This window comes from Scyliorhinus torazame, chromosome 1 (assembly GCF_047496885.1).
Source record: "Scyliorhinus torazame isolate Kashiwa2021f chromosome 1, sScyTor2.1, whole genome shotgun sequence".
Lineage (NCBI taxonomy): Eukaryota > Metazoa > Chordata > Chondrichthyes > Carcharhiniformes > Scyliorhinidae > Scyliorhinus > Scyliorhinus torazame.
Window position 1 is genome coordinate 27,687,079 of NC_092707.1, and position 27,679 is coordinate 27,714,757.

General features: G+C 50.8%; 1 protein-coding gene across 2 annotated transcripts in view; it reads right to left on the reverse strand.

The window, feature by feature from the left end:
- Window positions 1–27,679, reverse strand: part of myo1ha (myosin IHa) — a 153,696-nt gene that overhangs the window by 94,393 nt on the left and 31,624 nt on the right. For both annotated transcript variants that reach the window (XM_072478208.1, XM_072478122.1), the window contains exons 6-11: window positions 17,318–17,497; window positions 16,201–16,299; window positions 13,477–13,590; window positions 12,107–12,178; window positions 10,596–10,715; window positions 9,823–9,890 (exon numbers count right to left, since the gene is read on the reverse strand). In XM_072478208.1, the coding sequence (XP_072334309.1) occupies window positions 9,823–9,890; window positions 10,596–10,715; window positions 12,107–12,178; window positions 13,477–13,590; window positions 16,201–16,299; window positions 17,318–17,497 (653 nt within the window). The remainder of the gene's footprint in view (window positions 1–9,822; window positions 9,891–10,595; window positions 10,716–12,106; window positions 12,179–13,476; window positions 13,591–16,200; window positions 16,300–17,317; window positions 17,498–27,679) is intronic.

The window sequence follows — 27,679 nt, forward strand, 5'->3', positions numbered from 1 at the left end:
ATAGACGGGGCTTTTCCCAGCTTGAAGGCGCTGGAGGAGAAATTTAATCTGCCCCCTGGAAATGCCTTCAGGTACCTTCAAGTACACGCCTTTCTAAAAAACAGGTGATGGCATTTCCGTTGCTACCCCCACGTAGGATACAGGATAGGGTGGTCTCCGGCACCTGGGTAGGGGAGGGGAAGGTGTTGGACATCTACCAAGAACTGCAGGAAGTGGAGGAAGCCCCGGTGGTGGAACTTAAGGGCAAGTGGGAGGAGGAGCTAGGCGGGGAGCTGGATGCAGGCCTGTGGGTGGATACCCTAAGCAGGGTTAATTCCTCCTCATCATGTGCCAAGCTTAGCTTAATTCAGTTTAAGGTGGTACATCGGGCACACATGACGGCAGCAAAAATGAGCAAGTTATTTGGGGTTGAGGATAAATGTGCGAGGTGTGCGGGAAGCCCTGCAGATCATGTCCATATGTTCTGGGCATGTCCAGCTCTCAAAGGATTCTGGCAGGGATTCGCTAAGGCAATGTCCAAGATCCTGGACACGCGGGTGGTGCCGAGTCCAGAGATAGCGATCTTTGGCGTGTCGGATGATACGGGTGTTCAGGAAGCGAATGAGGCCGAGGTTTAGGCCTTTGCTTCCCTGGTAGCCGGAGCCGGATCCTTTTCATGTGGAGGGACTCGAAACGCCCGAGTGTGGAGACCTGGGTTGGAGACATGGCTGGGTTTCTCAGTCTTGAGAAAATAAAGTTTGCCTTGAGAGGGTCGATGACGGCATTCTCTCGGAGGTGGCAGCCGTTCCTCGACTTTCTAGGAGAGCATTAAAATGTCAGCAGCAGCAGCAATCCGGGGGGGGGGGAATGTTCATTCACTGCATATTCTTTTTTTTTCTTTATATAATGTTAGCGTTCATCTTGTTTTGTTAAATGTTGTTAATGGTTATGTAAAAAATTTTGTTTCGATACAAATCTGAATAAAAATAATTTAAAATTTTTTAAAAATGTCAGGGATCGGCGAGCACCTCAAGATGTAGTTGTCATGGAAACTCCTCGGGAAACGGGCACACGCCTGGATTATGCACATTGTGCGGTAAGAAATGAGTTGGACATTGAGGGCGTGTAATCCCTTGCGGTTCATGAATGGTGCCACATGATGCCATGGAGACTGCAGGGCCACGTGGGTGCAGTCTATCACACCCTGCACCTGGGACGTGCCAACTAAGCTGGCAGACTCCATGGCCCTGGTGTCTTGGCTCTCCTGGCCCTGGTCCACGTTTATATAGATGTAAGCTCTCACATAAAAGGCATCTATGGCTTTTATGTGCAATTGACTGGGAGATGCCCTGAAATGAGCCGCTCACATAGAAGTTCAGAGCGGAGGTACATTTAAGGGCCACAGGCAGTGGGTGCAGTCCCATTCCATGTGGTGCCAGCTCTTGCAGGTTATGGCAAAGGTGGTCCACGGTCCCTGGGACAGATGCCATCTGCTCCGGCACTTAAGCTCCAACATCAGTGGTAGGATGTCTGACACCGAAACCCTCTGCCGGCAGAGTCTCCTACGACTTGCACCATCTGTGGTGCTGCTCCTGGAACAGCTTTGGGCCCAGCCTCCCCCTCCTCTGCAGGATACTGCTCCTGGCCACGTGCAGCGGCACATCGATGTCCCTGCTACTGCTCAGTTGCTAGGGATACAAAAGCCAAACTCGAATGGCTCCATAATTCTCCAGAATCAAGCACTGGAAAGCAGAGAACACCAAGCGAGCGCTGAGGATTTCTGACAGACCCCTGACCCTCAGTGTCCCACTCCTCTGGGACTTTCACCATGCGCATGCACTCTCCACTCAGCCTCACATCCTCCCCTCTCACACTGTCACCCCCACATGTCCCTCTCACAGTCACCCCCACACCCTCCCCCCTCACACTGTCACCCCCACACCCTCCCCTCTCACACTGTCACCCCCACCCCCTCTCCTCTCACACTGTCGTTCATGAGCGATGTGCTGCGCCAGTACCTGCTCAACAGGGGCATTGCCTTGAGCAGGACGACCAGCTACTGCCCCCGGGGAAACGGGCAGGTGGTTGGGAGAATGGGATGGTCTGGAGGGCTGTCCAGCTGCCCCTACGGTCCAGAAATCTCCCGGCCTCCCGCTGGCAGTAAGTCCTCCCCGACGCACTTCACTCCATTTGGTCACTCCTGTGCATTGCGACTAATGAAACCCCCCATGAACGTCTCTTTGCCTTCCCTAGGAAGTCCACCTCCGAGGTTTCGCCACAGACATGGCTGGCAGCTCCAGGACCCGTTCTCCTCCGTAGACATGACGACTCCACAAGGCGGACCCATTGGTTGAGAGGGTACAGCTACTTCACGCCAATCCGCAGTACGCCTACGTAGCGTACCCCGATGGCCGCCAAGGTACTGTCTCCTTCAGGGACCTGGCACCAGCTGGTTCCACACACACACACCCCTCCGGCCTGGCGCCACACTCCCCTCCCCCGGTGCACCCAGCCGCAACCCCCGCCCCAGGACAATCCGTCCTCCCCTTGCCCACGCCCGAGAATGTAGAGGATTTCGGCACGCTCCCAGAGTCATCGAAGACCAGACCGACACCGGAATCGCCACCAGCTCTGCGACGCTCCCGATGACAGATCAAGGCACCGGACCACCTGAATTTGTAATATTATCTGTACTTTTGAAACACAACTTTCTGTATATAGTTCTCCACCACCCCCGCCGGAATTATTTTTTTAACAGGGGGTGAATGTGGTAGTCACCACTGATGTATATATTGTATATATAGGATGTTGATATAGGTGCTTTACGGTAAGGCCCCTGTACTACAGGTACGGGGGTAGATCCCTGCCTGCTGGTTCCGCCCAGTAGGCGGAGTATAAATATGTGTGCTCCCAGTACAGCAGCCATTTCGTTAGCTGCTGTAGGAAGCCACACATCTCAATGTAATAAAGCCTTGATTACATCCTATTCTCGTCTTTGTGCAATTGATCGTGCATCACCTCTCACACTGTCACCCTCACAGCTGTCCCTCTCACACTGTCACTTCCCCACATGTCCCTCTCACACTGTCATGCTCACAGCTGTCCCTCTCACACTTTCACCCTCACAGCTGTCCCTCACACACTGTCACCACCACAGCTGTCCTTCTCACACTGTCACCCCCACAACTGTCCCTCTCGCACTGTCACCCCCACAGCTGTCCCTCACACACTGTCACCACCACAGCTGTCCTTCTCACACTGTCACCCTCACAGCTGTCCCTCTCACACTGTCACTTCCCCACATGTACCTTTCACACTGTCACACTCACAGCTGTCCCTCTCACACTTTCACCCTCACAGCTGTCCCTCTCACACTGTCACCCTCACAGCTATCCCTCGCACACTGTCATCCCCACAGCTGTCCCTCTCACACCGTCACTGCCCCACATGACCCTCTCACACTGTCACCCTCGCAGCTGTCCCTCTCACACAGTCACCCCCACAGCTGTCCCCCTCGCACTGTCATCCCCACAGCTATCCCGCTCACACAGTCACCCCCACAGCTGTCCCTCTCGCACTGTCATCCCCACAGCTATCCCTCTCACACAGTCACCCCCACAGCTGTCCCTCACGCACTGTCATCCCCACAGCTATCCCGCTCACACAGTCACCCCCACAGCTGTCCCTCTCACACCGTCATCCCCACAGCTATCCCTCTCACACAGTCACCCCCACAGCTGTCCCTCTCGCACTATCACCCCCACTGCTGTCCCTTTCACACTGTCACACCCACAACTGTCCCTCTCACACTGTCACCCCCATAGCTGTCCCTCTCACACTGTCACACCCACAACTGTCCCTCACACACTGTCACACCCACAACTGTCCCTCTCACACTGTCACCCCCACAGCTGTCCCTCTCACACTATCACACCCACAACTGTCCCTCTCACACTGTCACCCCCACAACTGTCCCATTCACACTGTCACCCCCACAACTATCCGTCTCACACTGTCACCCCCACATCTCCCTCACACACTATCACCTCCACAACTGTCCCTCTCACACTGTCACCCCCACAACTGTCCCTTTCACACTGTCACCCCCACAGCTGTCCCTCTCACACTGTCACCCCGACATGTCCCTCTCACACTGTCACCCCCACAACTGTCCCTTTCACACTGTCACACCCACAGCTGTCCCTCTCACACTGTCACCCCCACAACTGTCCCTCTCACACTGCCACCCCCACATGTCCCTATCACACTGTCACCCCCACATCTCCCTCACACACTGTCACCCCCACAACTGTCCCTCTCACACTGTCACCCCCACAACTGTCCCTCTCACACTGTCACCCCCACAGATGTCCCTCTCACACCCACATGTCCCTCTCACACTGTCCCTCTCACACTGTCACCCCCACAACTGTCCCTCTCACACTGTCACCCCCACAGCTGTCCCTCTCACACTGTCACCCCCACATGTCCCTCTCACACAGTCCCTCTCACACTGTCACCCCCACAGCTGTCCCTCTCACACTGTCAGGCCCACATGTCCCTCTCACACTGTCCCTCTCACACTGTCACCCCCACAACTGGGTCGACGACGGTTAAAATCAACGGCTACGCGACCTCGGGCCTGCTGGACTCAGGGAGCACCGAAAGCTTCGTTCACCCAGATACGGTAAGGCAATGCTCCCTCGCGGTCCACCCTGCCAATCAAAGGATCTCCCTAGCCTCCGGATCCCACTCCGTCCCGATCCGAGTCTTTTGTACAGTCACCCTCACGGTCCAGGGCGTAGAATTTAGTAACTTCCACCTCTATGTCCTTCCTAATCTCTGCGCTGCACTCCTGTTGGGCCTGGACTTCCAGTGCAACATCCAGAGCCTCAACCTCTAATTCGGCGGGCCCTTACCCCCCTTACTGTTTGCGGCCACGCGACCCTCAAGGTCGATCCCCCCTCCCCTTTTGCCAATCTAACTGTGAATTGCAAGCCTGTTGCCACTAGTAGCAGATGGTACAGCACCCAGGACAAGACCTTCATCAGGCCCGAAGTCCAGCGGCTGCTTAAGGAGGGTATTATCGAGGCCAGCAACAGGCCCTGGAGAGCCCAAGTGGTAGTGGTTAAAACTGGGGAGAAACACACGATGGTCGTGGACTACAGCCAGACCATCAATCGGTACACGCAGCTCGACGCGTACCCCCTCCCACGCATATCTGATATGGTCAATCAGATTGCGCAGTACCAGGTCTTCTCAACAATTGACCTGAAATCCGCCTACCACCAGCTCCTCATCCGGAAGTCGGACTGGCCATACACGGCCTTCGAGGCGGACGGTCGCCTCTACCACTTCCTTCGGGTCCCTTTCGGTGTCACAAATGGGGTCTCGGTCTTCCAAAGAGAGATGGACCGAATGGTCGCCCAATACGGTTTGTGGGCCACCTTTCCGCACTTAGATAATGTCACCATCTGCGGCCATGACCAACAGGACCACGATGCCAACCTCAATAAATTCCTCCGCACTGCCACTCTTCTCAACCTGACCTACAACAAAGAGAAGTGTGTGTTCAGCACAACCCGGTTAGCCATTCTCGGCTATATAGTCCAAAACGGACTTCTCGGGCCTGACCCCGACCGCATGCGCCCCTCATGGAACTTCCCCTCCTCCACTGCCCCAAGGCCCTCAAACGCTGCCTGGGGTTCTTTTCCTACTACGCTCAGTGGATCCCAAACTAATGCCGACAAGGCCCGCCCACCCTTTCAGTCCACCCAATTCCCCCTCGCGGCCGAGGCACAACACGCTTTCGTCCGCATCAGAGCAGACATCGCCAAGGCCGGGATGCGTGCAGTGGACGAATCACTCCCTTTCCAAGTAGAAAGCGACGCTTCAGACGTCGCCCTTGCCGCCACTCTAAACCAGGCAGGCAGACCCGTGGCATTCTTTTCCCGCACCCTTCGTGCCTCTGAAATTCGACACTCATCCGTCGAAAAGGAGGCCCAAGCTATCGTTGAAGCTGTGCGGCATTGGAGGCATTACCTGGTCGGTAACAGATTCACTCTCCTTACGGACCAACGGTCGGTAGCCTTCATGTTCAATAACACACAGCGGGGCAAGATCAAAATGATAAAATCTTGCGGTGGAGAATCGAGCTCTCCACCTATAATTACGCGATCTTGTATCGCCCCGGTAAACTCAACGAGCCCCCAGAACCCTCTCCCGAGGTACATGTGCCAGCACACAAGTGGACCAACACCGGGCCCTACACGACAGCCTTTGTCACCCGGGGGTCACCTACTCCACGTCAATCCTCAATATGCCTACGTTGAGTTCCCCGACGGCAGCCAAGATACTGTCTCACTCAGGGACCTGGCACCGTCAGGTTCCACCCCAACACACCCCCCCCACCGCGCCGCCAATATTGACCCCAACTGACCACCCCCCCTCCCCCTTTTCCACACAAGAGGACAAAGAGGTCTTCGGCACGCTCCCGGAGATCCCCAATGACTGGCCAGCATCAGCACCGCCACCACCGCCATCGGTGCCACCTCCACCACCGCCAGCACCGACTTTGCCACCACCGTTACGCCGCTCCCAACGAAGCACCAAAGCACCGGACTGGCTGAACCTTTGACGGACTCCGGACCGTCAACATGGACTTTTCTTTCCCTACCACTGTACATAATTGCACTGCTTGTATATAGTTTCACGTCACCCCCACCGGACTCATTTTTAACAGGGGGTGAATGTGGTGAACCACTGTAATTGGAGATGTAAGGTAGGACCTGCACTACAGGTTCGCCGGTAGCTCCTGCCGGCTGGCTCCGCCCAAGGAGAACTGTATAAATATGTATGACCTCCAGTGCCCTGCCATTTCGCCAGCTGCAGCAGGAGGCCACACATCTGACTGTAATAAAGCCACAGTTGTCCCCAACTTTAGACTTTGTGCAATTGATCGTGCATCTTGTGTGTATTTGTGTGTGTCCATGTTGTGTGTGTCTGTGTATTTGTCCGTGTGTGTGTGTGTATGCGTGTGTGTGCATGTGTGTGTGTGTATGTGTATTTTCAGCTGTACCCCTTCCCATTCCTCCCTTCCTTTCCTGACATGCTTGTTCACGCTGACCTCTAGCGTTTTGCTGCAGTGGCTGGTTATAAAGCGCGAGACCCCTGGTTATTGGGTGGCAGGCTATTTGACATTGGGGGCCAGCACAACTAAACCTTAGCTGAAGTCCACAGATGTACATTTTCCAGGTGTATCACTCGATTATGTTCAGCAAAATAAAAAGTTCAAACTAATTGTTTTCCCCTCTCCCCAGCCTGTGGGTTGCTGCCACAAGTTGTTGGGTACTCCTTTCCCCCGACTGCCCAGGAGTCAAGTATTCCTGAGCTTCAGAATGATGCGAGTATTAATGGGAAGGCATTAAAGGTGCAATGGTTACAGTTAATCCTACAATGAATTTATCATGAGAAGTGATGTATACACAGGTGTCCATGTTCAATAGATTATTGATAGGACACACATTGCACTGTTGTACCGTACATATGTCACTTGTATTAAGATAATTGGATATTCACCAGCAAAGCGCACCAGAAAAAGCAACACATTGGGCGGAATCCTACTATATTTTTCAAATGTGTCAGGCTCAGACTGAAAACGGGCGTGTAGATCTCTAGTTGCACAGAGCCGTTTACTCTCCAGATCATCTCTGAGCAATAAAAATGAGTGTGTGGGGTTTACACCATCACTCTTGCAGGGCGGGGCCTGAGAGATCTGGCGCACGACTCCACAGGGATCCAGCCCCCATCTTTAAAGGGCACCCCAATCAGAAGTGAACAACAACTCCCCCCCCCACCCACCAACCACAGAGACATCGGGGGCACCCCACTCCCCACCCCCTCACCTGACAATCCTCAGGGGCTCCCCATGGACAATCACTGGGGGGGCTCCCGCCACCCTCTGATAATCATCGGGGCTCCCCCCACTCCACCACAGACGTATTGTCGACATTCCCCCCCCCCCCTCACTTCCTGCTCCCCTCTGTGGCTGCAAGTTACCCCCTCATTCCACCCCCCCCCCCCCCCCCCCTCCCGCTCTCCCTCCCCTCAACCACGCATAAATAGAACCCCTCCCCCCCACTATGGGGCCTCCCACGAAGGTCTCTTGGCACTGCCCCCGGCAGAGGTTGGCACTGCCAGGTTGTTGTAACTCTCGCGTCAACGTCGTCAAAGTTTGAAGATTCAGTGAGTGGGGGGTGGGGGTTTCATGTGGTGGGGGGGCTGGTTAATGATACTAACATTTAGTCAACTCCATGAACCTTATGACGTCACTGACGGGGATGGGGAATATTGGGAAACGTGATTCTCTGCGGATCTTCCGATCATGTCGCTGTTCTCTCTGAGGGTGACGCCGGCTGAAAATCCCCCTCCCCCCCCCCATTAACCCCGCACCTATTGGGAGTATCTGAAGTGAAAATGCAAATAGGAATCTGCCAGGAATTCATGGGCAATAAAGAAAGACACACTTGCATATCAACCTTGCGTTTCGTGCTCAAATCCTGGAGTTGCATTTGAACCCGGAATTTTATGACTCAAAAACAAGTGTGCTACCAACTGACTGACCATTGACACACGAGCTGGGTGTTTTGAGAGGTGCAATTTTAATCTTCACTATAACAAGCAGGCAACACCCCGCCCCACCATTGCATCTCACTAGGTCAGATTCAAATTTAGCCTCCACAGGTTAACGGGCGGGGCTCTAATCCACCGTGGAAGTATTGAGCACTGGCATCTGGGCTAGCCTTGAACTCGAGGGTCAGAGGTCAAAGGTTCAAAAGCTTACCTCAGTCTTCGAACAGGATTGCGGACTTCCTGTTTGTTGGAAATTGAAATTGAGAGTCCTCGTGGCCTGATTAACCAAAAAAGCCGGGTGATAATTTCACAAGCCCCCCCGGCACAGGACTCCAATATTTGCTCAGGAGTTTAGTTCTCTGACTAAAATTGTCACTTTGTAAAGCTACTTGTACAAATTGGAGTCACTAGGAGTTATCTTTAACTTAGGGGTGATGGTGCAAGGTGGGTGATGTCCAACTGACCACCCATTTTATAGATTTTCTCTTTCAGAGACTTTAATGGAAAGCAGAATCGAGTGTGGTGTATGATGGGAAAATAATTCCGAAGTGCCCATATCATGTCATGAGCTGATGTCAATTCTGTTTAATTGTTCTTTTTGGAGGGTCGGTGCAGACACGATGGGCTGAATGGCCTCCATCTGCCATGTAGGGATTCTATGATTGGCAATAAATAGTGACTGGGTTAATAGCAGAATTCACTGTTATTCGGCCAGAATGCCCATGTAAACCATTTGAAATGTAAGGAGCAGGCTAGGCTGTTTTGTGGAAATTTGGTTAAGCTAAGTGAAGTAGAACATGAGCCAATTCGGCTACCTCCGCCTTAACTCAAGACTAAAATAACTGTGATGAAAGAAAAGCAGGAAGATATCTTGATGTCCTTCAGAAATGACACGGTGCACACAAGTGCGGTACAGTAGCACAGTGGTTAGCACTGTTGCTTCACAGCTCCAGGGTCCTGGGTTCGATTTCCGGCCTGGATCACTGTCTGTGTGGAGTCTGCACGTTCTCCCTGTGTCTGCGTGGGTTTCCTCCGGATGCTCCGGTTTCCTCCCACAAGCCCCGAAAGACGTGCTGTTAGGTGAATTGGACATTCTGAATTCTCCCTCTGTGTACAGGAATGTAGCGACTAGGGGCTTTTTACAGGAACTCCATTGCAGTGTTAATGTAAGTCTACTTGTGGCAGTAAAAATTATTATTATGAGGTTCTTACCTGTTGACATCAAAAACTTCAAATCCATAGATATCCAACAGACCAATCACTGTTTTTCTGCTTGGGTCCTACACACACAAAAAGCAAACCAGAATCAACTGATCACTGACCAGAAACTGACTCGGAGCTAAAAATCAGGGCCTAGGAATTGACATTTAGTTGCACCCGAAAAATGGCGAGGCGCGGCCGGTAGATGTCGCGAGATCCATCGTCCAGGATTTACCTGGCTCACCATGCCTTACCGGATCTACCCGTGATCTCGCGAGCCATCGCGATTTGAATCTTACGGGCGAGCGCCGTTCACTGCTGGTCCCCACAAACGGGGACCAGAGAGAACGGCACTTGAGGGGGATCGGAGGCCGCCAGCTGCATGCCCTTTGGAAAGAGTGGTACCCTGGCACTGCCAGCATGGCACCCTGGCACTGCCACCTGGGTGCCGGCTGGCATTCTTCCCGTGCATATAACTGAAAGTAGATAAAGGTTGAGATTCAAGACACCTGCATTACTCTCCTTCATATTAGAGGCTGCAATAGTCTTCATCTGATTTGAGGATGCATTACTCTGTATCAGATTAGAAGGTGTATAACTCTGTACCAGACTAAATTTTAGGCTGCATTATTCAGCACCTCCCACCAGAGCGGGGTGCTCAATCCCGACAGTCCACTCATAGTAGAAAAGTGTTCCTTTCCTCAACTCTGACACACGACTCATTGAATGACACAATAAATTAATTAAAAGATGTACTTTGTTCACAAAATGAGATGCCTCCTTACCTGATTGGCTAGTGACTCGTTGATCTTGTTAACGAGCCAAGTAAAAGTCCGTCCATAGATAGCTTTTGCTAATGCATCACGAGCACAAAATGCTTGTTCAACACTCAGAGGACTCAAAACCTTTGAAAAACACCAGAAATTAATTTAAGCAGTTCAGCATTTTTTTGCCTTGATGATTTTATTCTTTATTATCCTCATCTCTTCTCTCCCTCAGCAAATTTGACAAACATTTGAATTTAAAACAACCATAAACTTCTAGGGTCAGTTGCCATCAAATAAGCTCGGGTTGCAAGGATGACTCTTTGGCCATGCAGCGTATCCATGGCTTCAAGGAACTCAGCCATGGGAAAGGTTGGGAAATCCTGAGCCTAGCCAATGGTCCACGCAGCTCTGAGTTACTGAAGGTGGACAGGAGTGGGCACACATTACCAACCAGAGGTGAATCACACTTCATATTTCCTCATGACCGAAGCAGGCGTTGTGCAAATAAGCACCTCACACCTGTTCAAAGATTGTTTTGCCCGCATTTAGGGGAAAGTAAGCCTGAAGAAAGAAGATAAGAAAGATGCCTGACTGTGGAGCCTGGAGGAGCGGGATGTGGGCAGCATTTATTGCCCATGAAAATATGGGTTTTTACAACAATCAGTTGTATCCAAATTTTTATTGAATTCAAATTTCACCATCTGCTGTGGTGGGATTTGAACCTGAGTCCCGCGAACATTACCCTGGGTCTCTGGAATACTAGTCCAGTCATAATACCGCTGCGCCACGGCCTCCCCACGTGGCAACAGGTACTGAAGTCAAAAACCTTGAAATCCTTTGGGAAGCAGTTGGATATTGAGATGGGTGGAGGAGAAGAATGTCAGGGTGTTCAAATGATGGCCTAAATTTAATGGAATGGTTTTCTTGTCCTTATGCATCTTGCGATGTGTTCCTATACAAATAGCATTTGGAACCTAGTGTAGGTTCGGGTAATGGGAAGGGAAATTCATAATTAGAGTTCACCGTAGTGAATTTGTTTGACCATGGTGCATTTATTATTGTGAATAGCAGTGTCCTATTCATGAATAGACCTCATTTCTGACGGAGGCCCATTTTTCCCCCTCCTCTTTCCTCCCTACCCCTCTCAGAGGCGCTAACTCATGTTGAGTCTGATTGCTCAGTTGCTCTCTGATATCTGATGCATGTTCTTGGTCTGAACATGGCAGTGAAGGCTGTCGAGTGAGGAGAGCATCTCAACTGAGCACTTTGCAGAAGTGTCTCCCTGGACAGTGATCAGGAGCAGGGCCGGTGGATCATTTTACACCTCCCCAGGTCTTACTATCACTGTCCCCGAGAGTTGGAGCCTTCCTGCTCTCAGTTACCCATAAAGTCATCATAGGCAGCCTGGGCTACATTTTCATATCCTTTCAGCATTTAATATTCCTTCAGGCGGACTTAAGGTTGCAGTTTTCCTCTCACTGCTACCCTCGTAAGTCCCAGCAAGAGTTTCTGAGGCTTTCCCTTCGTACCTCCTCTGCTTTGGCTTCAATCCTCTTGTGCGTTAAACCTTCCTGCAGGACTAAGACATGCACACCCAGCAGCTGCAAAAACAAAGACACCATAAAGAGGCGAATCGCACAGCTTTTATAAAAATTCTCTTGGTTCAATTCCTGTGGTAACAATCCTAAGGGAGTGGGGCTCTCAGGCGATCGAGCGGTGGCTCTTAGGATGGTGTAACTGAGGGCAGTGCAGCCCGCTTGATTGCTCCTCCTTCCACACACATTCACTCACTCCACCACCGAAAAACGGTGGCAGCCGTGTGTACCATCTACACGATACACTGCAAGAACTCACAGCGCCTTCCAAACCCACAACCACTACCATCTAGAAGGACAAGAGCAGCAGATACCTGGGAACCCCACCGCCTTGAGATTCCCCTCCAAGTCACTCACCATCTTGACTTGGAAATATATCGCCGTCCTTCACTGTCGCTGGGTCAAAATTCTGAAATTCCCTCCCTAACAGCACTGTAGTTGCACCTACACCTCAGTGACTGCAGCAGTTCAAGACGTCAGTTCAGCACCATCTCAAGGGCAACTAGGGATGGGCAATAAATGCAGGTCTAGCCAGAAACCGTAAAATAATATTTTAAAAATCATAGAAACACCACATAGCCCCTTTACATCGGAACATAAGAACAGGAATTCAACTCTTCAACCATGTTCCAGCATTCAGCTAGATCACCACTAGTCTGTATCTTAACTCCATCTACCCATCATGAAACTGTAATCCGTAATACCCTTGCCTAAAACAAATCTCAAAATCTCAGTTTTGAAATGTTCCATTGACCACGCCTTAACAGTTTCTTGGGCAGATATTTCCACTTCTTCTTGAGTTCTCTGGCCAAAGGTAAGTCCAACACACACCAGGCACATCCTCCACCATGGGGAGGGCAAGGAGGCAGGTCCTGAATCCATCCCAGCATGAACTGAGAGTTCAGGTTACCGTGGTAACATGCATGCTTCGATGCAGATTGCAGCCTGGAGCTGTGGACGGTGATGGGAGAGGCTCCAATTTACTTCATCACTTGTTCTACCTGGAATCTCTCCCGCTCTCACCACCCGCTCTTACCACCTGCCCTTGGCATGTGTTGGATGGGTTTACAAGTTGATCCTCAAGTTGTTTGGCTGCATTATGAAAGCACCTTGATTGGTCACAAAGTTCGGGAGTGGAACTTCAATCCAGAGCTTATGGGTTCAAGACCTTGAGGTGCTTACTATACTTTATCTAAGAATTTCTTGACAGTTTGGCATTGTTCCTGAATGGCCTAGTTCTGATTTTAAGGTCATGTTTGGGACTCCTTCATCAGAGGAAATAGTTTCTCTCCTATCATTGTTACCTTGGAGATCCATCGGATTTCCTTGTCAATCGTGATGTTGGCGTGTCCTTGGCCATCCGCACTGAACTGAATGTTTCCCAGGTGCAGAACACTCGCTATAACGCCTAACAGGTCCTGGTACACAAAGGCAAGTTAGCAATATGCACATAAATAAATCATGAATTGAGTCAGAGAATTAGTCATCAAAACTGACATTGACTTGGCATTGTCAAGACATGGAATCTGATAACTTTGGCACAGATATTAGTCATTAGGATTTATTGGTGCTATTTCTGGGTTTTAGACAGTCTACCAGGATGTTCAAAGGCATCATACAATGACTTACTTTGAAGTTCAGTCCCTTTGGTACGTAAATGAATGCAGCAACCTTTTTTGCACACAACCAAATTCCCCAATGAGGTGAATGAATAGTTTATTTATTCTTGATGGTAAGGCTTGAGGGATAGAACACCCAAAAACTGCAAGGGGCGGAATCATCCCGCCCCATGCCAGGTGGGAGTCCCGCCACGGCGCCCCGATGCCCCGACACCCGCACACGATTCTCAACCCCCCCCAAACCAGCGGCGCGAGAATCACACCTGGCCACTCGGAGAATCGCCGCTCGCCGTTTGCAAAAGGCCGAGCGGCGATTCTCCGGCCCAGATGGGCCGAGCGGCCGCCCCAACACGACAGGTTCCCACCGGCGCCGTCCACGCCTGGTCGCTGCCGACGGGAACTGCGCGGGAACGCTGAGGGGGCGGCCTGTGGAGGGGGGGAGGGGGGTTCCTGCACCGGGGGTGCCTCCGATGGGGTCAAGCCCGCGATCGGTGCCCACTGATCGGCGGGCCGGCCTCTCTAAAGGAGGACCTCCTTTCCTCCGCTGCCCCGCAAGATCCATCCGCCATCTTCTTGCGGGGCGGCCTCGGGGAGGACGGCAACCACGCATGCGCGGGCAACGTCATTTACGCGACGACGGCCGCGTCATTGACGCGACGCCGCTTGTTACGCAGCGCCAAGGCCCAGCGCACATAAAATACGCGACGCTGCTCATAGCCCCCCGGGGGGCGGGATAATAGGGGGCTGGGAGCGGGATTCAACGCCGGAGTGAAACACTCCGGTTTTCACTCCGGCGTCAGGACTTTGTCTCCATTTCAGAGAATCGCGCCCTTTATCTAACTATGACCACCACATCAAAAGAATTTAAGTGCTTTCTGCTGAGAAAAGGAGGAAATGTAAGCACTTGTCTCCAAGATGTTTAGAAACATTGTGGTTTACTTCACGGCAGGGTGCCTGAAATGCATACAGGGCAGCAGGGTAGCACAGTGGTTAGCACTGTTGCTTCACAGCTCCAGGGTCCCAGGTTCGATTTCTAGCTTGGGTCACTGTCTGTGCGGAGTCTGCACGTTCTCCCCGTGTCTGCGTGGGTTTCCTCCGGGTGCTCCAGTTTTCTCCCACAAATCCCGAAAGACGTGCTGTTAGGTGAATTGGACATTCTGAATTCTCCCTCTGTGTACCCAAACAGGCACCGGAATGTGGGGACTAGAGGCTTTTCACAGTAACTTCATTGCAGTGTAAATGCAAGCCTACTTGTGACAATAAAGATTATTATTATATTATTATTATTCAAGCGTGAAGGGAAATGAAGATAAATAATCCAGACTCCTGGCTGTCTGGAAGGTTTATCCTGTCAGTTACAGCCTACTAAAAGCTATTTCTCTTTGAAAGTGAATAGAAGTCTCGCAGATCAATGGATCTGAAGGGGTTTAAAGCCTCGTGTTATGTTTTGGCTTTCTATGAAGTAACAGCTGCTGCTTTCAACACTTCTGTCTGAAGCAGCGGGTATAAGGGGCTGGTTTCTGTCTGGACTGCGCGTTAGCTTCCAGGCAGGAGTGACCAATGGGGGTCTCTGATGTGGGGGGTCTCTGATGTGGGGGTCTCTGATGTGGGGGTCTCTGATAGGGGGGTCACTGATAGGGGGGATCTCTGAAACGTTGGGTCACTGATATGGGGGGTCTCTGATGGGGGGGGTCAATGATATGGGGGTTTTCTGACGGGGGTCTCTGATATGGTGACGTCTGATGGAGGGCTGGTGGGGCAAGATTGGGTCACCCTCATGCATGTGTGCTGTGGGGGGGGGACACTAATTCCCATGGTGGTGATGGGAGGGAGGAGGATGCCCCTCCTTGTCAGTTGGGGGGTGGCAGGACTTGCATTGGAGGGGGCTCACCGCCGAACCTTGGTATCAGGCCGCATGTTCAAAATGGCAGCCCGATAACGGGATTCCAACTGAATCCCGCAAGTTCCCCGCCATGCATAAATTTGCATGGCAAGGGAGTGGACATCGCTGCTGGGCGGCACTCCTCATGATTCTACTCAGGCAGAAGAACTTAAGTCTCCCAAACCGAGTATTCAGACCAAGGCCCTAGCAGATGAGCAGCAGCACACCAAACCTTTCCTCTTGTAGAACCTTGGCAGCTGTTGCATGCCAAACCCCATCACCTCCAATATCTCCTCCAATCACACAACACCTCGACTTGAGCGTATATCACCACTGCCATACCATCATCATTGCTGAATCAAAGTCCTGGAACCCCTACGTAAGATGGCTGTGGGAGTACCGTCCCCACAGTGACTGCAGCAGTTCAATAAGGTAGCTCACCCCCACCTCCTCAAAGATAACCTGAGCACGCAGCCTTCCCAATTGTCCCAGTCACACCCCGAGAATTAATTTGTAAAGTAACTCACATCAATGTCGTTGTCAGTGAAGTCAATCACAGACAATGCTTTTCGAACAGTCTTCCAGCCACTTTTGTCATTGATGGAGCTCACTTTGGCACACTCACCCTATTGAGAGACAGCAGAAAATAACCCTTTGTGGCAAAGACGCAGAACAGAAAATGCAACCAAATCAGGACAATAAATAGTGGAAAGCACAGATGAACTTGAGGGGTTAGTAATGGATCTGTCGGGCCCAATGGCCTTTTTCTCTCCTGTAAATACTGTGTAATCTGAACACTCTAGCTCTCTAAGGACTTCCGACATTTAAACACCTTTCCCCAATGCAGATTTTAAAATTTGAAACTTTGACAGGTTCAGTGGCAAACGGAATCATTTGGAGCAGGATTCATTCTTTACACTGCGCTGATTGCATAGAATACATGGCACAGAAAGAGGTCACCCTTTAAGTTCCACTCTAGCCTCCTCCTGCCTTTCCTGATCTAACTGTCAGCATAGTCCTCCATTTCCTGCTGTGTAAATTCCCTCATACGTTTTTCAAGTTAAATACATCTATTCTACTCTCTTCAACCACTAGGAGGAGATGGTGGCACAGTGGCAATGTCACTGGACTATTAAACTAGCAGCTTAGATTGATGTGTAATGGGGACAGGAGTTCAAACCCTACCATGTGCAGGCATGGAATTTGAGTTCAATTAATTTAAAAAATCTTGAATTGAACGTCACTCAACTGATAGCTGCATGGTCATTGGTTGTCACAAAACCCCAGCTGGCTCTGGTTCATGAATGTTTTTCAGGGGAGGGAATCCACTGTCCTTACCTGGACCGGCTGACATGTGACCCATTGCACTGCCCTCTCAAATGATCTGGCGAGCAGCAGTTCAAGGGCAATTACGGATGGATGACAAACGCTGGCCTTGCCAATCAGTGAAAGAATGAATTTTGAAAAACTCCCTACGATTCTACTAATAGCGAAAGTGTAAGAGTGTTCTCCGGCCAGAGTTGACAGCAACACTCTCCTGGCTCAGGCACGAGCCACTTCGGGCAGACGTATCGGGGGAGGTCCTCATGTGTCTAGTCTCTAGCTGAGATGGATGCTTCACCTGATGATGCTGCCTGTCCTTACCTGGATCAGGTAGTGGTACTGGAGTGGATTGCGTTCTAGGCCCAGCCAGCGAAGTAATTCGTCCTCGCCTCCCTCCAACAACTGGTAGAAAATATGAAAGTTCCGCTCTCCGTGATTCTGATGGGCCACCCTGGACTTCTCCAGGAGGTAGCTGAGGATGTGGCCCCCAACCGGAGCTCCCTGGAAAAGGAACAAAGTGGGAAGTGGGGGGTGGGATATTCTATGGACAGAGAATGCACAGGTACAGAGGAGGCAATGTTCTCAAGACGTTACAATAGCTATATGAACACTAGAGTCTGCTATAAAGTATTACTGAATGTAGTAATGGGATCAGAAGGGTAACAAACAAGAACCTGAATTTACATAGCACCTTAAATTTTCTCTCTATCCTCTCCATTCTGTAAATCCTCTCTTTTGGGTTCCAGGGTTAAGCTGACAATTCAGAAGGTCACACAGGTCTATGTGCAGGATTTCTGTCACTCAAAACCAAATGAGCTAAACCGATGCATGGTCAACATAGCCTCATTTAGAATCATAGACCAATTTGGGCCTTGTGTACAGGTCTAGAGTTATCTGGCATCCCTGCAACATCACCACCATGTGTTTGTTACATGTTGTCAGATTTTCAGTGATCGAGCTCCATTGAACCGTGCTAAAGGCAGTGCAGGGGTTTGAACTACAACGCTGACCCTTCAAGTGTGGTTTAAATGTTGAGGACCCTGCCTTGTGGCAACACCTTATTGCTACAATTCTCCATTGTGGTGAGCATTTTCCAGAATAGAACATTATTCGTGACAAGTAGAACCTTCCTTATTACGCTTCCATTTTTTTTCCACTCCCAATTTTTACTGTTGCTTTTTATTTTCCTGGTCTTTCTGGCTGAGTAATAATCCTTTTCTGAGAGGGGGGGGGGGGGAAGGGGACTGGCATGCTACAGGACAAATCAAGAAAAGATCAAGATCAGACTGGCGGGGTGGGGGGGGGGGCTCTTTCTTGACTGAGTATTAGGGCAGTGCTGAGGGAACTTCACTTTGCATCTCAAGTAGAACTTTATCTGAAAACTGCCCCGTCATTTCCCGATTGACGCACCTTGAGATGTTTTTCCACATCAAAAGCACAAGACAGTTTCGGATATTTATAAAGAACTCATGGAGTCAGAGGAAACGCAGACAGAGGAGCTGAAGCACAAATGGGAGGATGAGTTAGGGGGAGAGATAGAGGCAGGTCTCTGGGCGGATGCGTTAAGCAGGGTCAACACGTCCACATCATGCGCCAGACTCAGCCTGATACAATTTAAGGTCGTTCACCGGGCACACATGACAGTGGCCCGGATGAGCGAGTTTTTTTGGATAGAGGACAGGTGTGCAAGATGTGCGGGAGGGCCAGCAAACCACGTCCATATGTTTTGGGCTTGCCCGAAGCTTAGGGGATTTTGGCAGGGTTTTACAGATGTCATGTCCACGGTGTTAAAGACAAGGGTGGCGCCGAGTCCAGAGGTGGCGATTTTCAGAGTGTCGGAAGATCCGGGAGTCCAGGGGGTGAGAGAGGCTGACGTCTCCGGCCTTTGCCTCCTTGGTAGGCCGGAGACGGATATTGTTAGCGTGTAGGGACTCCAAGCCCCCAAATTCAGAGATCTGGCTGAGTAACATGGCTTGGTTTCTTAGACTTGAGAAAATAAATTTGCCCGAAGAGGGTCAATGCTAGGGTTCATCCGGAAGTGTATTTGTATTTGTATTGTTTACTGTTATTATTATAAAATTATAAATGCCTTAATAAAATGTTTTTTTTAAAAAAGCACTAGACAGATGCAATTGTTGCTAAGCTAACCCATGGTTTGAAAATTGTGTTCAAAGAAGTGAGCATCATCACCACTGATTGTGCCTAACTAACTTCATCACATTGCCACTCAGGAAGCTGATTGCTTATTTTGGTCCCAATTTCCGATTTTGATCTCTCCAAATCAACCGGCAGCTAAACACAGGGCCGGGATTGGTACCTGTTGGCTTTGAACAGAAGCTGCAGTGCTTTCTTAAATAACTCGCAGTCTCAGATATAAATAGTTCCAGAAATTTGACGCAATTCATTTCAGTCTGAATATTTCATGAATTGTCTAAATCCACAACACAATGGAATAATCGGAATGTAGTGACTAGGGTGTAAATACTAGAACAGTAAGCACAGGACTTTCATGTCAATAAGCCAGATACACGTCAGTGTGTGAGGAATAAAAACGCATTATGCTAGTGAAACATGTAATTTCAATTGTTGACAAGCTATCCTGCCTGCCTGCAGAATGACGTGCTAGCGGTGGGTGTATGTAGCAATATATAGTTGTAAAACATGTATGATTTGAAATTAAGGCCATAAGGAGCATGTGTAGACCATTTGGCCCCTCAGACCTGCTTCATCGTTCAATACGATCATGCATGAGTGGCTGTCTCAACTCCATGTTTCCACCCTATCCCAATTTACTGGGCAATCAAAAAATCTGTCTGTCTCACTTTAAATATATTCATGATGTGGAGATGCTGGCGTTGGACTGGGGTGAGCACAGTAAGAAGTCTCACAACACCAGGTTAAAGTCCAACAGGTTTGTTTCAAACACTAGCTTTCGGAGCGCAGCTCCTTCCTCACCAGCAGTGCTCCAAAAGCTAGTGTTTGAAACAAACATGTTTGGATTGGATTGGATTGGATTTGTTTATTGTCACGTGTACCGAGGTACAGTGAAAAGTATTTTTCTGCGAGCAGCTCAACAGATCATTAAGTACATGAGAAGAAAAGGGAATAAAAGAAAATACATAATAGGGCAACACAACATATACAATGTAACTACATAAGCACTGGCATCGGATGAAGCATACAGGGTGTAGTGTTAATGAAGTCAGTCCATAAGAGGGTAATTTAGGAGTCTGGTGACAGTGGGGAAGAAGCTGTTTTTGAGTCCGTTCGTGCGTGTTCTCAGACTTCTGTATCTCCTGCCCGATGGAAGAAATTGGAAGAGTGAGTAAGCCGGGTGTGAGGGATCTTTGATTATACTGCCTGCTTTCCCCAGGCAGCGGGAGGTGTGGACGGGGTCAATGGATGGGAGGCAGGTTTGTGTGATGGACTGGGCGGTGTTCACGACTCTCTGAAGTTTCTTGCGGTCCTGGGCTGAGCAGTTGCCATACCAGGCTGTGATGCAGCCCGATAGGATGCTTTCTATGTTGACTTTAACCTGGTGTGGTAAGACTTCTTACTTAAATATATTAATTAATGGGACTTCCGGGTGCGGCAATTACCAGCTGAGTCGCACGTTTCGGCACCTCCCGTTGGAACGGACTTTTGGGCTCTTGATAGGAGCCCCAACGGCAATTTAAACGGCCAAAATCACTGTGCGGTAAACTAGAAGGGAATCCCCCCGGATACACATGGAAAAAGGAGAGGATAGCGGCCGGATTGCAGAAGATCCTCTGGAGCAGCGGCAAGGAAGGGAAGCTCGAAGCAAGATGGCGTCGGAAGGTGGCCGTTTGTTATGGGGCCCGGAGCAACAAGAGTTCCTGCGGCACTGTGTGGAAGAGCTGAAGAAGGAGTTGAAGAAGGAGGTGTTGGCCCCGATATTACAGGCGATTGAAGGGCTAAAGGAGGAGCAGAGGACCCAGGAGCTGGAGCCTCGGGTCGTGAAGGCAAACACTGCTGAAAACGAAGATGAAATACAGGGCCTGGTGGTGAAGACAGAGACGCACGAGGCACAGCACAAAAGGTGTGTGGAGAGGTTGGAAGCACTGGAGAATAATTCGAGGAGGAAGAATTTAAGAGTCCTGGGTCTTCCCGAAGGCGCAGAGGGGGCGGACGTCGGGGCATATGTAAGCACGATGCTTCACTCGCTAATGGGATTGGAGGCCCCGACGGGCCCTTTGGGGGTGGAGGGAGCTTATCGAGTTATGGCGCGAAGACCAAAGGCTGGAGAAATACCTCGAGCTATAGTGGTGAGGTTTCTCCGCTACAACGACAGAGAGACGGTCCTCAGATGGGCGAAGAAAACTCGGAGCTGTAGGTGGGAGAACGCGGTGATCCGCGTATACCAGGATTGGAGTGCGGAGGCGGCGAGAAGGAGGGCAAGTTTCAATCGGGCTAAGGCGGTGCGTCACAAAAAGAAGGTTCAATTTGGAATGTTGCAACCGGCGAGACTGTGGGTCACACACCAAGGGAAGCACCACTACTTTGAGACGGCAGAAGAGGCGTGGACATTCATTGTGGACGAGAAGCTGGAATAGTCTGGCGAGAGAAAGAGCTTCTGGGATAAAGTGGTGGGGTGATTACGTGGGGCGAGGAAGGGGAAGGGGGGGGATGATTTTTCAATTTGTTAATTCTTCGACCCTGTAACTTTTCTCTCTTCCCCTCGTTGGGGGGGTGGGGGGGAGTATGAGGAACTGTGGGCGCCGGTGGGAAGGAAAGGAGAAGGAGAAGGGAAATGCGCCATTAGGAGCGGGGCCGAGTGGGAAACGTGGGCTTTGCTCCCGCGCTATGGTAATTGTGGCGGGAACAGGGACGCAGGAAGGAGGGGGCCTCGCACAGTGAGGGGCCGAGGGCAAAGGGGGAAGCCGAGGTCAGCCAGAGTTCGCTGACTTCTGGGAGCAACATGGGGGGTGCAACTACGCTAGAGGGGGATCTAGCAGAGGGGGGGTGGGGGGGAGGAGTTAACTGGGTTGCTGCTGCTAAGGAGAAGGGGGAGCTGTTATGGGACGGGGTGGTCGAGACGGGGGGGGGGCACTGTCGGTGGGATATACAGTTACGTGGGAACCGGGTGAGGAGCTGGGTTAAAAAAGGGGATGGCTAGTCGACAAAGGGGGGGGGGGGTAAAGAGCCCCCCAACCCGGCTGATCACGTGGAACATGAGAGGGCTGAACGGGCCGATTAAAAGGGCACGGGTACTCGCACACCTAAAGAAATTAAAGGCAGATGTGGTTATGTTGCAGGAGACGCATCTGAAACTGATAGACCAGGTCAGACTACGTAAAGGATGGGTGGGGCAGGTGTTTCATTCGGGCTTAGATGCGAAGAATAGGGGGGTGGCTATCTTAGTGGGGAAACGGGTACTGTTTGAGGCAAAGACCATAGTGGCGGATAGTGGGGGTAAATATGTGATGGTGAGTGGCAAATTGTAAGGGGAGGCGGTGGTTCTGGTGAACGTATACGCCCCGAACTGGGATGATGTAAACTTTATGAGGCGTATGTTGGGGCATATCCCAGACCTGGAGGCGGGAAAGTTGGTAATGGGGGGAGACTTCAATACGGTGCTTGATCCAGGGCTGGACCGGTCGAGGTCCAGGACCGGGAGGAGGCCGGCAGCGGCCAGGGTGCTCAAGGACTTCATGGAGCAGATGGGAGGAGTAGACCCCTGGAGATTTATTAGGCCTAGGAGTAAGGAGTTCTCATTTTTCTCCCATGTTCACAAGGTATATTCACGGATAGACTTTTTTGTCTTGGGAAGGGCACTGATTCCGAAGGTGACAGGGACGGAATATACGGCCATGGCCATTTCGGACCACGCTCCACATTGGGTAGACCTGGAGGTAGGAGAGGAAAAAGAACAGCACCCACTCTGGAGAATGGATATGGGCTTATTGGCGGATGAGGGGGTATGTCTAAGGGTGAGGGGGTGTATCGAAAGGTACTTGGAGCTGAATGACAATGGAGAGGTTCAGGTGGGAGTGGTCTGGGAGGCGTTGAAGGCGGTGGTTAGAGGGGAGCTGATATCCATAAGGGCACATAAAGGGAAGCAAGAGGGTAAAGAAAGGGAGCGATTGTTGAGAGAACTTCTGAGGGTGGACAGGCAATATGCAGAGGCACCGGAGGAGGAACTGTACAGGGAAAGACAAAGGTTACATGTGGAATTTGACCTGCTGACCACGGGTAAGGCAGAGGCACAGTGGAGGAGGGCACAGGGTGTACAGTATGAGTATGGAGAGAAGGCGAGTCGGCTACTGGCCAACCAATTGAGGAAGAGGAGAGCGGCGAGGGAGATAGGTGGGGTGAGAGATGAGGAGGGAGAGATGGAATGGGGAGCGGAGAGAGTGAACGGGGTGTTCAAGGCATTCTATGAGAGGTTATATAAGGCTCAGCCCCCGGAAGGGAAGGAGGGAATGATGTGTTTCCTGGATCAGCTGGAATTCCCGAAGGTGGAGGAGCAGGAGAGAGCGGGACTGGGAGCACAGATTGAGATGGAGGAGGTGGTAAAGAGGATTGGGAGCATGCAGGCGGGGAAGGCCCCGGAACCGCATGGGTTCCCGGTGGAATTTTATAGGAAATATATGGACCTACTGGCCCCGCTTTTGACGTGAACCTTTAATGAGGCCAGGGAAAGGGGGAAGTTGCCCCCGACTATGTCAGAGGCGACGATATCGCTACTTTTGAAGAAGGAAAAAGACCCGCTGCAGTGTGGGTCCTACAGGCCCATTTCCCTCTTGAACGTAGATGCTAAGCTCCTGGCCAAGGTGATGGCGACGAGGATAGAGGATTATGTCCGGGGGTGGTCCACGAGGATCAAACTGGGTTCGTTAAGGGGAGACAGCTGAACACGAACATACGGAGGCTGCTAGGGGTGATGATGATGCCCCCACCAGAGGGGGAGGCGGAGATAGTGGTGGCGATGGACGCCGAGAAAGCATTCGACAGAGTGGAGTGGGACTATCTGTGGGAAGTGTTGAGGAGATTTGGTTTTGGAGAAGGGTTTATTGGATGGGTACAGCTGCTATATAGGGCCCCGGTGGCAAGTGTGGTCATGAACAGGCAGAGGTCTGACTACTTCCGTCTTTATAGAGGGACGAGGCAGGGATGTCCCCTGTCTCCGTTACTGTTTGCATTGGCAATTGAGCCCCTGGCCATAGCAGTGAGGGGCTCCAGGAAGTGGAGAGGAGTACTCAGGGGAGAAGAACACTGGGTATCATTGCATGCAGATGATTTATTGCTGTATGTTGCGGACCCGGTGGAGGGGATGCCTGAGATAATGCGGACACTCAGGGAGTTTGGGGAATTCTCGGGGTACAAATTGAATATGGGGACGAGTGAGTTGTTTGTGGTGCATACGGGGGAGCAGAGCAGGGGAATAGATGATTTACTGCTGAGGAAGGTAACAAGAAATTTCCGGTACTTAGGGATTCAGATAGCCAGGAGTTGGGGAACCTTACATAGGCTTAATCTAACACGATTGGTGGAACAGATGGAGGAGGATTTTAAGAGATGGGACATGGTGCCCCTGTCACTGGTGGGTAGGGTGCAGGCGGTCAAAATGGTAGTCCTCCCGAGATTCCTTTTTGTGCTTCAGTGCCTCCCGGTGATGGTCACGAAGGCTTTTTTCAAGAAAATCGAGAAAAGTGTCATGAGTTTTGTGTGGGCTGGGAAGACCCCGAGAGTGAGGAGGGGGTTTTTGCAGCGTAGCAGGGATAGGGGGGGACTGGCACTTCCGAACTTAAGTGAGTACTATTGGGCCGCCAATGTCTCAATGGTGTGTAAGTGGATGGGAGAAGGGGAGGGAGCGGCGTGGAAGAGATTGGAAATGGCGTCCTGCAAAGGAACCAGCCTACAAGCACTGGCGACGGCGCCGTTGCCGTTCACCCCGAAGAAATACACCACAAGTCCAGTGGTGGTGGCAACACTGAAAATTTGGGGGCAGTGGAGACGGCATAGGGGAATGACGGGAGCCTCGGTGTGGTCCCTGATAAGAAATAATCATAGGTTTGTCCCGGGGAGAATAGATGGGGGATTTAGAGCATGGAAGAGAGCTGGGATTGTGCAATTGAGGGATCTGTTCTTAGACGGGACGTTTGCGAATCTGGGAGCACTGACGGAAAAATATGGGTTGCCCCAAGGGAATGCATTTCGGTACATGCAACTGAGGGCTTTTGCGAGGCAACAGGTGAGGGAATTCCCGCAGCTCCCGACGCAGGAGATTCAGGATAGAGTGATCTCAGGGACATGGGTGGGGGATGGTAGGGTGTCAGATATATACAGGGAAATGAGAGACGAGGGGGAGATCATGGTGGATGAGCTGAAGGGAAAATGGGAAGAAGAGCTGGGGGAAGAGATTGAAGAGGGGCTGTGGGCAGATGCCCTACGTAGGGTGAACTCTTCGTCCTCGTGCGCCAGGCTTAGCCTGATACAATTCAAGGTTTTGCACAGGGCGCATATGACCGGAACAAGGTTCAGTAAATTTTTCGGGGTAGAGGTTAGGTGTGGGAGATGCTCGAGAAGCCTGGCAAACCACACCCACATGTTTTGGTCATGCCCGGCACTGCAGGGGTTCTGGGTGGGGGTGGCGAATGTGCTTTCGAAGGTGGTGGGGGTCCGGGTCGAGCCAAGCTGGGGGTTGGCTATATTTGGGGTTGCAGAAGAGCCGGGAGTGCAGGAGGCGAGAGAGACTGATGTTTTGGCCTTTGCGTCCCTAGTAGTACGGCGAAGGATATTGCTTATGTGGAAGGAAGCCAAACCGCCGGGCGTGGAGACCTGGATAAACAACATGGCAGGGTTTATAAAACTAGAACGGATAAAGTTTGCACTAAGGGGTTCGGCGCAAGGGTTCACCAGGCGGTGGCAACCGTTCATTGACTACCTCGCAGAACGAAAAAGGAAATGGGAAGGTAACAGCAGCAACCCAGGGGGGAGGGGGGGGGGGAGGGGGTGCTCGGACGGGTCCTCAGGGGTGTTTATGTATAGACATTTGTACTTGGTTATGTATATTGGATTGTTTGATTTTATTATTTGGGAGAGTTATTATTTTTATTATGGCAGTTGCCATTTAGTATATATAATATTTACTTATTTGTTAAAAAACGGTCGCTGTTATTTATATTGTTTTGTTGCTGTAAAAAGGGAAAAACCTTTGTACTGTTTTGTTTGGCTGAAAAATTTGAATAAAATATATTTTTTTAAAATAAAAAATTAATTAATGGACCATGCACAATGCTCTGGCGAGGAGAATTCCAAAGATTCACAACCTGCTGAATGAAGAAATTTTTCCCCGCCACAGCCCTCAATGATTGGTCACATATCCCGAGACTGTGCTCCCGGGTTCTAGATTTCCCCGGCCAGCCGAATCACCTCTCAGGTGTCTGCCTATCAAGCCCTTTCGGAATCTGTATGTTTCAATAAGATCACCTCTCATTCTTCTAAATTCCGGAGAATATCGGCCCAATTTACTCAGCCTCTCAGCCCAGGACCATCTTTGCTGTGCAGCCTCCATTGCAGATATTCTTTGGATAGGGAGATTTAAACAGTATACAATGCTCTAGGTGTGGCCTCCGCAAAGCCTGATATAATTGCAGTAAGACTTCTTCAGTCTTGTACTCTAATCCCTTGTAATAAAGACCGACGTGTTACCTGCCTTCCTAAATGCTTGCTGTACCTGATTGCTATCATTCTGTACTCCTTGTATGAAGTGCCCAAGTCTCTGTGAACAGCGACAGTTAGAAGTTTCAAACCTATTCAAAAATATTCTTCTTTTCTGTTCTAACGATCAAAATGAAAAACCTCATTCTTCCCCCACATTATACTCCATTTGCCATCTTGCAGCCCACTCCCTTAATGGATGGAATTTAAACCTCCTCCCCCCTGAACTCCTGGGGATGGGATTGGGGTCCTCGTTATCCAGGCACTCAGTGTCTGATGGACAGACCTGGACTCGAGAAAGGGGTGCCTCCTGAGGGTCACCACCTGTCTTTTTTCCCAAACCCCCCTCCGCCCAGAAGGCAACCTCCTCCTTGTGACCATCCCTCCCTCATTCACTGTAAACTGGGTCCTTCATCAATCTTAGGCCTCTGGTGGGTGCATTGTTTCCAGTTGCTGTCGGCCCTGTTGGCTGAAATGGAGAACTGCCAGGCTTTTGATTGGTCGGCAGCTCTCTGGGTGGGATTTCCGCCTGTGGGGTCCTTGAGCACAGGCAAGGCCAGCAGCTGGCCATTAGTGCCTGATTAGCACTCCCTTGGCCTTCTCCAAGGGAGGTGACATGGGGCATTGTTGTCTCTCCAGCGGGCAAGTGAGGCTCCCATCATCTGGATTAAATTCCATCCAAGCTGTCTATATCGCTTTGTAATCTCACTGTGTCATCTTCACAGTTTACTTTCCCATTTAGAATTCTCCGTTGTATTCATGAAATGACAATAGATTTCTGCGTATGATATTGAACGCAATCTTCTCCAACAGCACTCAAGAAGCTTAACACCACCCAGGACAAAGCAGCCCACTTTATTTCCTCTTCTATTTCCTCACTCTTTCCTCCCCCCCCCCCCCACAGCCCACATCCCCCCCACCCCCCCCCCCCCCCCCCCCCCCCCACCGACCACACCCCTCCCCCACCCACTTATCTTCTCATTCCTCCTTGGTGTTGTA